General features: G+C 41.7%; 1 protein-coding gene across 2 annotated transcripts in view; it reads left to right on the top strand.

Annotated features, from left to right (window-relative positions):
- si:dkey-288a3.2 (protein phosphatase 1 regulatory subunit 37) overlaps positions 1 to 16,579 on the top strand; it is a 67,593-nt gene that overhangs the window by 30,163 nt on the left and 20,851 nt on the right. For both annotated transcript variants that reach the window (XM_055863956.1, XM_055863957.1), the window contains exons 9-10: positions 8,574 to 8,715; positions 8,907 to 9,073. In XM_055863956.1, the coding sequence (XP_055719931.1) occupies positions 8,574 to 8,715; positions 8,907 to 9,073 (309 nt within the window). The remainder of the gene's footprint in view (positions 1 to 8,573; positions 8,716 to 8,906; positions 9,074 to 16,579) is intronic.

Genomic DNA, 16,579 nt, shown 5'->3' on the forward strand with positions numbered 1-16,579 from the left:
CCAGGTGCTAGAGGGGGTAGGCAGCTGGTAGTTGAATGTTTGAAGGGGTACGGGACTATAAAAAGTTTGGGAACCACTGACTTAGACAATTAGATTTGCATGTTTGACAGATAACACACATTAACAAGAGTTCACCAAAATGACTTAGATCTGTTACTTCCACTGGATAGGTTTCTGAAATGCAGTGCTTGGCTTTCAGAGATTCAGATGACCAACTTAACAAGATGACCAAAAACAGTGTCAAACAATACTGTACTTCTGATGGTTAACTACTGCATTTACATAAACAATACATATTTTTGAAATACATATTACTTTACAAAGTCAACTTATTGGAGGGCGCTGCCAATAAACTGCCTGGACCTCAAACCAGAAAAGCCTCTCCAAACAAAACAACTGAAAATGGTGGCTTTACATAATGAACATCTTGAATATTGTCACACATTAATAAACTCACTGATGGTCAAACTCAACACATACCATTCAGAACATTAGAACACCCCTCAAACGTTTCTTCAAGACCGCATGGTCACAAAATAAACAAACTGCACCGCCACCGTACAACCTACACAACCACAAATGACCTTCCAGGTATACAGCTCTCCCCTGAATTCTTCTTCTTCGATGGGGTTTAACGGCAGTTGGCATTCAATGTTAATGGTGCATTACCGCCACCAGCTGGACGAGTTATTGAATAAGAAACTTAAAAAAACATTCTGGGAAAGGTGGATAACTACATCATACAAAATAAAACACGCCAACAAAAAAAATGTAAAATTATATCAACATCAAAATCAATCATAGTCCACTCCAAAATACATCCCTACACAGGCTCAGGGGCCTGTGATGAGCAGACATTCACCGACAAGATTTCTCCCAAAGAAAATCTTTGGAGGGAGTTGAAAGTCCGTGTTGCCCAGCAACAGCACCAAAACATCACTGCTCTAGAGGAGATCTGCATGGAGGAATGGGCCAAAATACCAGCAACAGTGTGTGAAAACCTTGTGAAGACTTACAGAAAACGTTTGACCTCTGTCATTGCCAACAAAGGGTATATAACAAAGTATTGAGATAAACTTTTGTTATTGACCAAATACTTATTTTCCACCATAATTTGCAAATAAATTCATTAAAAATCCTACAATGTGATTTTCTGGATTTTTTCCCCTCATTTTGTCTGTCATAGTTGAAGTGTACCTATGATGAAAATTACAGGCCTCTCTCATCTTTTTAAGTGGGAGAACTTGCACAATTGGTGGCTGACTAAATACTTTTTTGCCCCACTGTATATCCTCTGCCTTTCTTTTTTGCGCCAGCCCAGAAATAACCCCCTTGATTGGCGCCCTGCTACGAACATCCATGCAGGAAACATTCCACTCCGACATCTTTTTGAGTTTTAACACACGCTTCTTCTGCTCCGCAGACCAAAAAATAAAATAAGACCACTTCTTGTAACTCTCACCGACTCCATACTTTGTTCCAACACATTCCAGATTTTCTTGGAGACGTTAAACGGATTTACCAAGTAGCATTCATGCAAAACCCTGACTCCGACCAAAAACGAGTCTAGTGGTTTCCTATTTTCCAACATAGCTTTACTTCTCCTTTCCCGCCACTGTAACCCACTCATTTTCACTTTCTGTACTAATAGCTTCACTCGATTCACTGGCAGTTTCAAACAAAACCTCAGTTTCAGCCATCTTCCGTCCTCTCTGCCCTCCCCAATATTTCCCCGGCCTCTTCAATATGGTTTATCTAAAAGGAGACACCGATAATAACAGGCATAAACAGTAATGAACATACATAATTAATAGGCTGTTAATGACAATAATCATGAATTGCTAGAAAGGGGTACAATAGCATGCGGCATGGTAGGCCGAAGCTATAGCAGGCTAATTTATCAATGGCTACATAGCATAGCATGGCAAGCAAACAAAATATAAAATAAACAAAAGTAACAAGCGTAATTGGGTCGCTGAGCTATGATCCACCGGGTCAGATAAGACTGGAGGTGTGGTTTAAGGGGGGCGTGGCTTTCACAACCAATGAGAGTATTTTCACACACATATTTTTCATTAACATTATTTAAATATTATAACAAAGTGGAAACTATCCCAGCATTGGATGTGCATAGGCACTTAACTCTTAGGGATCCCTTCACCCCCATTCCCGCTTGGATCCCGTTAACGGGATTGATTTGACAACATCCAGTGAAAGTGCAGCGCACCAAATTCAAAAACAGAAATACTCATAATAAGAATTCATTAAACATACAAGTGTTATACATCAACATACAGCTTAACTTCTTGTTAATCCAGCCACAGTGTCAGATTTTAAAAAGGCTTTACGACGAAAGCAGACCATGCGATTATCTGAGGACAGCACCCCCCAAACAAACACATGAAAATCAGATTTCAACCAGGCAGGTGCTACACAAAAATCAGAAATAACGATATAATTCATACCTTACCTTTGAAGATCTTCTTCTGTTGGCACTCCAAAATGTCCCATATACATCTCAAATGGTCCTTTTGTTCGATAAATTCCTTCATTATATCCCAAAAATGTCAATTTATTTGGCTCATTTGATTCAGAAATACACCAGTTCCAACTCGCCTACAAAGTATCTAATAAGTTACCTGTAAACTTGGTCCAAACATTTCAAACAACGTTCCTAATCCAAACTTATGTATCCTAAAACGTAAATAATCGATCAAATTTAAGACGGGAAATACTGTGCTCAATACCGGACGAAAACAAAGTGAAGCGAGTTCCAGGTCGCACGCTCCAAAAGACTTGAGTCCCTTTGTGTGACACATGGAAAGAACAGGGCTACTTCTTCATTTCTCAAAGGAAAAACATCAACAATTTCTAAAGACTGTTGACATCTAATGGAAGCCATAGGAACTGCAAGCATATTTCTATTAAAAAGAGCTTCCCATAGAAACCTAATGGAAAACACATTGAGCTCAAACATGTTTTCCCCTGGATGGATTGTGCTCGGGGTTTCGCCTGCCAAATCAGTTCTGTTATACTCACAGACATTATTAAAACAGTTTCAGAAACTTCAGAGTGTTTTCTATCCAAATCTACTAATAATATGCATATACTAGCTTCTGGGCCTGAGTAGCAGGCAGTTTACTTTGGGCATGCTTTTCATCCGTACGTGAAAATACTGCCCTCTAGCCCAAAGAGGTTTTAAGGAACTGATACTCTTGTGTAAGCCTTATTAAAGCTACAAAAGTGTCAGTGCTCAATCTTAACATGTGTTGACAATACAACAGAACAGATTAACTGGAATGACATCATGGGTGGCCAAAAATAACTATCTGAAAGCCATGCCTCCAACTGGCTGGTTCAAAATAATCTAATTTGTGTTTTGTCCAATATTTACTCAAATTCGGCATTCTGCTGTCTCCCTACAGTTTTCAGCCATTAGTTTCGCCCACAATAATTCATCAGAGAGAAAGAATCATTCAAATAAAAAAGAAAACTTACTGTAGAATGTTTGCACAGATCCATACAGCCATCGGTGCCTCAATCCGATGAAGCTACACTTCCGTTACACTTCCCAAGTCACACGCTTGAGCTAATTAGCACATGCGGTTGCCTCGTCTCCTGTCTGTTTTCCGTAAAAACAAGCACTGTAAGATGGAGATATGGCCGTGTGGGTACACTAACCTGATAAGATGTGTATCAATTTAACCTTTCGTTATTTAAAAAAAAGATTTCTAGATGATATTTAAGATAAGGTCCTTATACTTCCAAAACCGTACCACAAGCAACGAGTGTTCATGTTTAGATTGAGAATAAGGACTCTTAACAAAACTCCCCTGTACAGAAGGTGCCTTCGTCCAATGACTTATGTGTAATTTAATGGAACTGAGAGTCATGATCAAGGGATAGGAATTCTGTACAAAGATTCAAAACCAACTGGCAGTTCCTTTTGGGTTTACCAGTATAAATCAACAATTATCAGACAACCAGTAATACATACCCAGACAGTGGCTTGCTCTACTCAGGCAATCAGAAATATGGTAGGTATTTCAAATGATCCTCTTCGGTGATATGTGACTTAAAGTCCTAAGTATTTATGATTGAGTAGAGCAAGCCACTATCTGGGTGTGTATTATTGGTTGTCTGATGATGATTTATACTGGTAAAGCTGGTTACTGTGCTCTGTGACGTGGATGCGGGGGAGGGCATTCGTGTCAGGTGTGCCCTCTAGAAAACCAGTATGAGTGTTTGCACTCAGGCTAGAATGGAAGGCGACCGGTGCGTAGGAGAAGAAGATATCTGTAGAGTTCAAAGGGTACTCGCACTGAAAACCATGAAAAAGGCATAACCCTAGGAGGCCGAGATTCAAACAAAATAATGCACTTAATTTTATCCATGCGCAAAAGAATACAAAAGGTGAAAGGGCAAGGTGCGAAAAAAACAAAAACGAAGCATATGTTTCAGCCTTATGCCTTCATCAGTGCTGTACAAACAAATTAGGAAGACAAGTACTTAAGGAGACACACCTGCTGTGCGTAACAGGCTCAACAGGTGCAAGCAGATAGTTGATTAGATACTGGAGAATAGGGAGTCAATAAATATTAACAAGGAATATGTAGAAGAAAATAGAAAATGGACAATTCAAATGTCACATATAATTGGAAAAAGGCTAGGCTACAAAACAATATCAGAAGCAAGAGATATAAAGTACTCAAGTAGACTAAAAATCTCAGAGTGCTGGGGGGGACTGCTGGTGCTTAACCGTAGTTGTCTGCGTGTAACGCTAGTGTATTGCAAGCCACATGGTGGTACTGTAGATACACTACATTGTTAGATCCACAGGTAATACATCTATTGATAGTGTACCCATCTGTATGGCCACGTGAGGACAGCGAGCACTCGTGGCAGATGTGCCCTCTATATAACTTTATGGCAAGGTATTTACTGTATGGGCAGGTTCGAGGGCACCTCCTTTCAATCCGGGTCCTTCACCCAGACAGTGTAGTTGAGCACGACAAACAACAACCACCAGTATGTGTAATTGAAATGGGAGTACAAGCCTTTTCTCTTACAAAAGAGGATAAGATGAGGACGCCCAAGCCATTGTTTGTTTTTTATAGTTGATATTGGCCGCGAAATGCTAACAGCTCATTCAAACAGCCATTTTGAGTGTATTGATCTTTTCTCTTTGATACTTGTGTTAATGGCCACATGTTAATAATTGTTGCACTTTTTGTGCATTGTCTTTGTTATGCTAACTAGGCCTGCTTTATGGCTATACTTTCTACTTCTGCTAGCCTTATATTGTTTATTTGCTTGCCATGCTGTATAGCCATTGATAAATTAGCCTGCTATAGCTTCGGCCTACCATGCTGCATGCTATTGTAACCCTTTCTGGCCATTCATTGTTAACTGCTGCTATATTTAAATAGTTTTACCCATTAAATGCTGCTATTAACAGCTGATTAATTATGTATGTTCATTGCTGGTTTTGCCTGTTTTTATTTGCACCTTTCTCTATCTCCTTTAACATAAACCATACTCCAGACAAATCCAGCCAAGTCTCAATTCAAAACGAGTCTCATGTCAATCATTCCCTGCCATGTATCATCTCCATTACCTGAATCTATAATGACTCTTTAACTGAAGTCCCACAGTAGATGGGCATCACCATAACCCTCACCTAAACCTCAATCAGTTACAATATTGTAACAGAAGGAATATTGTGTGACAGGCCAGGAACCAAAGTTGTAGTCAGTGTTTCTCTGTGCACCCTTATTAGGGGAGTACATGCAGAGTGGGGTGGGGGATACGGCGTGGCGTCATTGCTTTTTATTCCTGTGAGCAACTATTTTGTGACCTTGAAGAAAATGTTTGGTGTGGTCTATTATGAATGGTATGTGTTGAGTTTGACCATCAGTGAGTTTATTCATGTGACAATATTCAAGATGTTCATTATGTAAAGCCACTGAAATGTCCTTTTGTTTTCAGTTGGTTTGTTTGGAGACGCTTTGCTGGTTTGAGGTTGAGGCAGTTTATTGGCAGCGCCTAAAATATATATTATTTATGTAAATGCAGTGGTTAACTGTTCTGTCTTTTCTACAATCTGAAGTACAGTATTGTTTGTCACTATCACCGGTCATCTAAATCAACAATTATCAGACAACCAGTAATACATATTTCAAATGAAACTTGGTCAGCTGAATTGCTGTGAAAGTATTGTTGTATTTCAGAAATCTATCTAGGATAAGTAACAGATATAAGACATTTTGGTGTTCTCTTGCTAATGTGTTTCTAAAAACAAACCTATCCTCTGTTCTAATCAACTTTGCTTGTTCTTTATATCTAGTTCTGTACTGTTTCCCTTTAATGGGCCTAGAATCTGTCGAATGTTTTAGATGTTACAATTGTAATAAATGTTTTATATTTTTGCTAAAGTGTTGTTGCCTGGTTTGTTGCATTGCTCAGTATGTTGACCCAACTCAATAGGTGGCCTGTCACCAACCTGTCTTCTGGTTCTGGTTGAGGTGATCCACTCATTATACAGTAACTGTCGTAGTCTGGTGGTTCTGCAATTTTAGCTAACCCTAGTCAGCAGGTGTTACTACAGTCATGTCTTCAAAAACACTACAGTGAATACTATAGTGTATATACATTTAGACCATAGTATACTTTAGTATACTTCAGTATTTTTGGGGGGGTTGGCTGTGAATGTCTAAAATATTTGAACTAGAACCACAATGGAATTAAATACTTAATGAATTAACTTTGTTTTCGACAAATCTCTAAATGCATTGTATCGACGTTTGTGGTTGTATTGTGTTTTTAAATAGATTTTGACGATCAATCAAGGGATACTACAGTGTGGAGTAGAGTATTCTACAAAACTCTATAGTTTGCACACCACGATCTAGGGGGAACTTCAGGAAATCCCCGGCATGAGCTCCCTAAGGACATACTTTTCAAATCAAAATGGCATTGTTAAAGCTAGCTAGCCGTCCAATCGGAAAATTCTCAATTAAGTACTACGTGACAAAGGATATTACAGATAAGTGATAATGCCCGACAAGCCGGTGTTTGGAGGAAATATTGACACAGGTGTTAGGGAAATATATCCTACAAACACTGGCCCTGAGGGCATTATCACTTTTATACAACGGGTTACCAACATCTTCAAATAATGATTGACATATTTTCATGAATGTTATTTTGATGTATTTATTCATACTATTTCCTCCTTCCACAAGATATAGTCCCAAAACAAATATTGGGTTGCTACCTAAGCCGGCTGGTCGTTGGTTCTATCGGTTCGGTTGCCAAAGACGCCACCCAGTCATTCAGTCTTTTTGTTCTGTATCTATGGACACGACCCAGTCGTTTGTTCTAAATGTTACATTGCCATACTGGCTGGCAACGTTCTTAACCCTTGCTTGCTAGCTAGGCAACTATGGCTAACAACTACGGCTAGCCAGAATAACAGCAATGTAGCTTCATTTGCATTTGTTTAAGCTGTTTTCTATTGACATTTATTTGGATACATCCATAACAATGAGCTAAAGAGGCGTGATTTCGCCTGGCATAGAAAATGTGCTCTCTCGTTAGGACACTGTTGTTCAGAGGAGCTAGTCAACAACACAGCTAACACAATCACTTCCAACTGAAGCTGGAAAAGCTGTACTTCGTTTCATTTGACCTTTTTTCAATTTACATTTCTTTGTATATATCCATAAAAATTATGCCAGCTGATTCATGATTTCGATTGGGTGAGAAACATTGCCTGCCTGTCTGTCTCATCGAGACTCCCGAGACATTCATTACTATGGTACAGCTGTAGATCGAATTTGAATGGTGAAACAATGTTGCAAATGTCGGAGAGACAGACAGCAAGGTTTATACAAGTCGCCGCTGTTGAAAACTAAATGTGAGTCTAAAAGTAATGTGAGATAATGTCTAGATGCTTTTTATAGTGGAGATCAAGTTCATACATTTCCTGGCTGGGCTGATGAGACAGTGGATTGAGCAGTCAGATGGAACAGAGTAAATAGGTATTTTAACGTCATAGATTTAGCTGGTGGTAACTTGTGGAAAAGACACTGGCTGGAATGCGGTTTTAACCAATCAGCATTCTGGATTAGACCCACCAGTTGTATAATGTATAGTATTCTACACAGTATACTACAACATTCTAAAGTAAGAACTACATAATCAAGGAAACTACAACATGGAGTATAGGATTCTATACTGTACTATAGTTTACTATATAATTCTATAGTAAGTACTAGAGTGAACTGTAGCATTTTTTTTATGTGGACGGGAAGAGATTAAACATCCTGTAACAGATTCATAAACACCATAAACAACTTGCTGCAAAATATCTAAAAATGTAGTTGAATGTGCAGATTTATTGTCCCTGCTTCACTAGTTGTGGTTCTATAAGAATGTCAGAATTGTTATATTTTATTGGATGTTATATTCAGGTTGAGGATATAAGCTATGTGCCAAACGGTGCACTATATAGAGAATTCGGGACGCACACAGAGTACAATCTGTGGCCTTGTGTTTGTGCTGTATTCCAGCCTGTCCTAAAGACTCTGGAGACATTGAACCTGGGGGAGAATAACCTGCAGAACAGAGGTATCCACACACTGAGGGAATCTCTGATGATGAACCACTCACTTTTGCAGCTAGGCCTGGAACACACACACATCACGTGTGAAGGTACTCACCTTTCACACAGTCGTCACTCATGTTATTTTGGGTGTTTGCTATCTCTTCATACTACTGTGTTACTATAAATGTGTGTGTGTGTGTGTGTGTGTGTGTGTGTGTGTGTGTGTGTGTGTGTGTGTGTGTGTGTGTGTGTGTGCGTGCGTGCGTGCGTGCGTGCGTGCGTGTGTGTGTGTGTGTAGGTGCTGTGGCTTTGGCTGAGTTCCTAGCTGAGAGCCGTCAGATCCAGCGTCTGGACGTGCGTGAGAACGAGGTCAGGGCTGGAGGTCTCATGGCCCTCTCTCTGGCCTTACGAATCAACCACAGCCTCACCTCACTAGACCTGGACCACACACCCAAACAGGAACAGGTACATCAGTCTCAAGCATCTCAAATTGTACCCTATTCCCTATGTAGAGCAGTACTTTTGATCATAGCAACTTTTCCCTATATAGTGCACTACTTTTGACCAGGGCCAGAGTCAGACACTAAAAAGTCATCCATGGCGATTAAGTGTTGCGATACGTCTTCAGAGTTGTTGCCTTTTTGTCCTCTGTGTCTCTTGAGGAGACGCAGAGCTGAGGAGAACGATGCGGCCACAACTGAAATATGAATACTTTAATCCACAGTTGTTGGTTGGTCATGTTAAAGTTCACAATTAGAAGTCAGATAAAGACAACTAAAAAGTAATCCATGGTGGTATGTCAGTGTTTTTCTCCTCTGTGTGTGTCTGTGAAGGCCTGAGGAGAACTATTCTGCCACTACCTTAATACAGGCCCCTGCTGGATTCACAAAATAATTACCCGCACTTGCCATCTGTTTGTCATGATTTTATCTCAGCTAACTTATTTGCATATTAAAGCATTAATTAAAATCTCCAAGGAACGGAATTCTTACTTTAAAATTAACTCCAACGGCTTCGTGTGGATGGGGCTCTAAACTTGTTTTATTTTAGTGTTTGCAGTTTCATTTTGGTGTTTACTCATTTAATTCAAATTCTATTAAATTTCTTCCCCGGTGACAGAAGTCAACTGGATATACAGTATATGCCTGTTTATGTGGGGAAAAATGGGAAGCTATTATTTGAAATGATGATAGGTTAACGTACTGTGCATACTGTGAATGTGTACCTATACCAGGCCAGGTACTGTATCAATTTTAATGGGGACAGAAATAAATTCCTTGTTGGAGAAAAGCATTTCATGCCTAGCATCAGACACACAACCTTATGATTAGCGTTTCTGTTGTGGAGACAGGAGTTACTGTGGTTTCAGTCCGGGATGTTTAAGGCATGGTAATAAGGAATATTTTTGCGCTGTGCCGTCGTAAGGTTTGGAGTCACACAGCTGGGATTTGTCTTGGCGGTCGTGCTGATCCAGGTGGGAAGAGTGACGATTGTATTAAAAAGCAAATCTTTCCATCAGAAAGCAGCAGGGGGCCAGATCAAGTGTTCCTCACTCAGTCCCGCTGTATTCCCCGGGTCGCAAAGAAATGTGAAAATTTCATTTTTCGAAAGGAAAATGACTGGGTATGTGTGTGGGAGTGTATGTGTGTCTGTAAAAGATGCCGTTGGTCTGCCCGTATGTGGTGTGTGTGTGGCTATGTGTGTGTGGTTCAATTGTGGATGCGCATATTTAAAAGACAAAAAGGTGGCGGGGCCTGGGACTCGGAGGGATGGGAGGAAATCTGGGTCCTTGCATCTTTGTTTACAAGCGTCAGATTTCTCATGTCTGCTGCCGCACTGCTCCATTTGATCATTGGCCTGTTTGCTGTTAATTATTAATTATTTACCCATCTAAAATATTCATTGAGCCAGCAGCCTTATGAAAAGCAACATTCAGAGCGTGTAGATATCTGTAGCCGCTGCTTCCCTGCCTGCAAGGCTGCAAGGTGAAGAGAGGCTGTTTATCCTGCTTATCAACCTGCCTAATAAACAAACTACATGGGCTGCGTACCAAATTGTCACCCTTTTCCCTATGTTGTGCGCTATATAAGAAATAGGGTGCCATTTTGGACACAGACCACCTCTTCAATCAAACTTCATTTAGCAGCTGCCTCTTAATCGCTAGTTTGATGTGTGGGTATTTCGTTTGTTGGTCAATATCCTGTGTGGCTCAGTTGGTAGAGCATGGCGCTTGCAACTCCAGGGTTTTAGGTTCGATTCCCACGGGGGACCAGTCTGAGAAAATGTATGCAGTCACTACTATAAGTTGCTCTGGATGAGAGCATATGCTAAATGATGTAAATGTAGAACGGCTCTGCCCTACAGTGGAGGGGTACAGTGAGGAAGTTGAATACCTAGACTAGGTTGTCATTGTGAAAGTGTAGTTCCCTTCAAAGAGTGATCATTAGGAGAGCAGGGGGTGGTCTAGGGTTACTTGAGCTGGGACTCTGTGGGGAAAGATGCAGAGTGGAAGACACAGCCGTTTGGAAACTGTTTTAGAATGCTGTGTGTTGGAAAGTTATTTTGTTGCTTTGTGTGATGGCATTGGGGCGTTGGTAGAGGGGTACAGGTGTGAAGGGAGGAGGATGTGGAGGGGGGTCTCTGGGGAGCTGTTTTGGGGGGGCTCTTTATCACACAGGGGTACAGAAAGAAAGGGAGGAGGAGGCAGTCATTGGGGAAGATGTTTTTTTGGGGGCCCCTCTCCTTTGGCTTGGTCAGTCTCGGTGGCTGGTTGTTTGACGGCTGGGATGGGACAACCTGTCCATGCATGTAGTCAGCACTCAGGTTCAGGCTCAGAGGGGTGATGGGCTGCATCATCATAGGCAGAGCCAGCCCAGCGCTCCAGAGACCACAGCAGAGGTCGCGCCCCACATGGCATATTCCCTACGGGCCCTGGTTAAAAGTAGCGCACTAAATAAGGAAAAGGGTGCCATTTGGAACACAGACGTACGCCACCCGACCCACCCAGAACCACAGAGATGATGCCTCAGAGTTGGAGCCCTCACACAGAGAGCGAACTGGCATTCAGACCCTCCCTGATTTTCACCGCATTGCTGCAATAAGAGAGGCACGGAGGCTTTAAGGAGGACTTCTGACTTCTGCACATTACCCTAACTCAACAACTATCAAAAGACCACTCTGACCACTGTTTCGGACATTGCTATAATCACAAAGCCATCTACTGCTGAACTCCGACTGTAACCATCACCATTAGAGCTGCTAGTAATGCATCAGAGGATAGAGCCTCTCAAACAGAAAATGAACCAGTGTCTCTCAAACACAAACACAACAACAAACTCGTAGCTCGCTGCACTCCTGATGTATTTTCAGGGAAAAATAGGCATATTTGCCAGCTGTGTAATTTACTGCTGCTCTCATTTGCATATTAAAGCCTTAATTAGCCCCTCCGAGCGTGTGTGTGTGTGTTTTGGGGTGGGGGTGGGGGGGGGGGGGGGGCGGTGGGGGGGTAGTGTAATCATCGGACGTGTAGTCACGGGGGAGGACGATGTGTTTGTGTCCGGGGGGAGGTGGAGAAGGGGGGGAGTGGGCCCGTGTGGGAGGGATCCGGGAACGGGCCAGAACAGAGGCAGACTGCACAGTCGTAGTCTTCTGGGGGTCTCTGTTGACCATGTACTGCATGCTGTATCCCTTTGTTCCCCCTGCTGCTCTGGAGGGGGGGGAGGAAGGAGGGTGAGGGTGCTGTATGTATGAAGCAGGGGTTGCGTTGCGCTGTTTCGGAGCTCTTTCCGGGCCCTTTGATGTGTCACACTTGGTCTATCTTGCTATCATTTTAATGGCTCCTCCTCTCCTCTCCAACACTTCTCAGCAGTCAGAGGTGTGACCCACACGTTCACAGGAAGTACAGAGGGCTGTTTTTTTTGGTTGTGGAAGACAGGGAGATGGAGAGGAGAAAGGAGGTGTTGGGAGAGAGGGTGGCAATATGCATGAGAAAACAAACTCAAGGGCACATTTGGTCTTTTCAAGGCTGGCACGAGGGTGTTCTAGTTTATTGATTAGCTCTTATATGTTTTCCTGCTCCCTCCTCCCCAGATGATACCATATGTGTATGGTTATTATGAGGTCATGAACTACATAAACTCAGCATAAAAAGAAACGTCCCTTTTTCAGGACCCTGTCTTTCAAAGATAATTCGTAAAAATCCAAATAACTTCACAGATCTTCATTGTTAAGGGTTTAAACATTGTTTCCCATTCTTGTTCAATGAACCATAAACAATTAATGAACATGCACCTGTGGAACGGTCGTTAAGACACGAATAGCTTACAGACTGTAGGCAATTAAGGTCACAGTTATGAAAACGTAGGACACTAAAGAGGCCTTTCTACTGACTCTGAAAAACACCAAAAGAAAGATGCCCAGGGTCCCTGCTCATCTGCGTGAACGTGCCTTAGGCATGCTGCAAGGAGGTATGAGGACTGCAGATGTCGCCAGGGCAATAAATTGCAATGTCCGTACTGTGAGATGCCGAAGAAAGCGCGGGACGGACAGCTGATCGTCCTCGCAGTGGCCAGACCACGTGTAACAACACCTGCACAGGATCGGTACATCCGAACATCACACCTGCGGGACAAATACAGGATGACAACAAAAACTGCCCAAGTTACACCAGGAACGCACAATCCCTCCATCAGTGCTCATACTGTCCGCAATAGGCTGAGAGAGGCTGGACTGAGGGCTTGTAGACCTGTTGTAAGGCAGGTCCTCACCAGACATCACCGGCAACAACGTCGCCTATGGGCACAAACCCACCGCCGCTGGACCAGACAGGACTGGCAAAATGTGCTCTTCACTGACGAGTCGTGGTTTTGTCTCATCAGAGGTGATGGTCAGATTCGTGTTTATTGTCAAAGGAATGAGCCTTACACGGAGGCCTGTACTCTGGAGCGGGATCGATTTGGAGGAGGAGGGTCCGTCAGTCCGTCATGGTCTGGGGCGGTGGGTCACAGCATCATCGGACTGAGCTTGTTGTCATTGCAGACAATCTCAACGCTGTGCATTACAGGGAAGACATCCTCCTCTCTCATGTGGTACCCTTCCTGCAGGCTCATCCTGACCTGACCCTCCAGCATGACAATCCCACCAGCCATACTGCTCGTTCTGTGCGTGATTTCCTGCAAGACAGGAATGTCAGTGTTGTGCCATGGCCAGCGAAGAGCCCGGATCTCAATCCCATTGAGCACGCCTGGGACCTGTTGGATCGGAGGGTGAGGGCTAGGGCTATTCCCCCAGAAATGTCTGGGAACTTGCAGGTGCCTTGGTGGAAGAGTGAGGTAACATCTCACAGCAAGAATTGTAACATCTGGTGCAGTCCATGAGGAGGAGATGCACTGCAGTACTGGTGGCCACACTAAATACTGACTGTTACTTTTGATTTTGACCCCCCCCCCCTTTGTTTAGGGACACATTATTCCATTTCTGTTCGTCACATGTCTGTGGAACTTGCTCAGTTTATGTCTCAGTTGTTGAATCTTGTTATGTTCATACAAATATTTACACATGTTAAGTTTGATGAAAATAAACGCAGTTGACAGTGAGAGGATGTTTATTTTTTTTTGCTGAGTTTACATAGGGGCTATGCAATACATACAGTACCAGTCAAAAGTTTGGACACGCCTACTCATTCAAGAGTTTTTCTTTATTTTGACAATGTTCTACTTTGTAGATCAAAACTATGAAATAAAACATATGGAATCATGTAGTAACCAAAAAATCAAAATATATTTCAGATTCTTCAAAGTAGCCACCCTTTGCCTTGATGACAGCTTTGCATACTCTTGGCATTCTCTCAATCAGCTTCATGAGGTAGTCACCTAGAATGCATTTAATTGAACAGGTATGCCTGGTTAAGAGTTAATTTGTTGAATTTCTTACCTTCTTAATGTGTTTGAGCCTTATTTGAGCGTTCTGACAAGGTAGGGGTGTTATAGAGATGATAGCCGTATTTGGTAAAAGTTCACATTATGGCAAGAACAGCTCAAAAAAGCAAAGAGGAACGACAGTCCATCATTACTTTAAGACATGAAGGTCAGTCAATCCGGAAAATTTCAAGAACTTTGAACGTTTCTTCAAGTGCAGTCGCAAAAAACATCAAGTGCTATGATGAAACTGGCTCTAATTTGGACCGCCACAGGAAAGGAAGACACAGAGTTACTTCTGCTGCAGAGGATAAGTTCATCAGAGTTACCAGCCTCAGAAATTGCAGCCCAAATAAATGTTTCACAGAGTTCAAGTAACAGACACATCTCAACATCAACTGAATCAGGCCTTCATGGTCAAATTGCTGCAAAAAACAACAACTTAAGGACACCAATAATAAGAAGAGACTTGCTTGGGTGAGATGCAGAGTAGGTTTCCAGGTGAAGCTGGTTGAGAGAATGCCAAGAGTGTGCAAAGCTGTCATCAAGGCAAAGGGTGGCTAATTTGAAGAATATGAAATATATTTTAATTTGTTTAACACTTTTTTTGGTTACTACATGATTTCATACGTGTTATTTCATAATTTTGATGTCCTCACTATTATTCTACAATGTAGAAAATAGTAAAAATAAAGAAAAACCCTTGAATGAGTTGCTGTGTCCAAACTTTTAACTGGTACTGTATGTTTCAAACTGAACTGTCAAAGTGTCATGTAGCTTTGACTCTCACAAGTCATAGAGTTCCCTTAACTGTCCTTACCCAAGTGCATTCAAACACACGTGGTTCATTCATTCAAACAGTGTTTTTATAATGACCAAAAACACCGAAAGTTCTGCAATTTATATCATACCGCTCTTCGTTAGAGGGGGGTTTAGTGTGTATATACACTACCATTCAAAGGTTTGGTGTCACTTAGAAATTCCCTTGTTTTTGAAAGAAATGTAAATTTTTGGTCCATTAAAATAACATCAAATTGATCAGAAGTACAGTGTAGACATTGTTAATGTTGTAAATTACTTGTAGCTGGAAACTCTGCCTAGAAGGCCAGCATCCCGGATTCGCCTCTTCAGTGTTGACGTTGAGACTGGTGTTTTGTGGGTACTATTTAATGAAGCTGCCGTTTGAGGACTTGTGAGGGGTCTGTTTCTCAAACTAGACACTCTAATGTACTTGTCCTCTTGCTCAGTTGTGCACCGGGGCCTCCCACTCCTCTTTCTATTCTGGTTAGATGCAGTTTGCGCTGTTCTGTGAAGGGAGTAGTACACAGCGTAATATGAGATATTCAGTTTCTTGGCAATTTCTCGCATGGAATAGCCTTCATTTCTCAGAACAAGAATAGACTGATGAGTTTCAGAAGAAAGTTCTTTGTTTCTGGCCATTTTGAGCCTGTAATTGAACACACAAATGCCGATGCTCCAGATACTCAACTAGTCTAAAGAAGGTCAGTTTTATTGCTTCTTTAATCAGGACAACAGTTTTCAGCTGTGCTAACATAATTACAAAAGGGTTTTCTAATGATCAATTAGCCTTTTAAAATGATAAACTTGGATTAGCTACCACAACGTGCCATTGGAACACAGGAGTGATGGTTGCTGATAATGGGCCTCTGTACGCCTATGTAGATATTCCATAGAAAATCAGCCGTTTCCATCTACAATAGTCATTTACAACAATAACAATGTCTACACTGTATTTCTGATCAATTTGATGTTATTTTAATGGACAAAAATTGTGCTTTTCATTCAAAAACAAGGATATTTCTAAGTGACCCCAAACTTTTCAACTGTAGTGTGTGTGTGTGTGTGTGTGTGTGTGTGTGTGTGTGTGTGTGTGTGTGTGTGTGTGTGTGTGTGTGTGTGTGTGTGTGTGTGTGTGTGTGTGTGTGTGTGTGTGTGTGTGTGTGTGTGTGTATATATACAGTATGTAGTTGAAGTCGGAAGTTTACATACACCTTAGCCAAATACATTTAAACTACGTTTTTCACAATTTTTGATA

Source organism: Salvelinus fontinalis, chromosome 15, assembly GCF_029448725.1.
Source record: "Salvelinus fontinalis isolate EN_2023a chromosome 15, ASM2944872v1, whole genome shotgun sequence".
In the NCBI taxonomy this organism is placed as follows: domain Eukaryota; kingdom Metazoa; phylum Chordata; class Actinopteri; order Salmoniformes; family Salmonidae; genus Salvelinus; species Salvelinus fontinalis.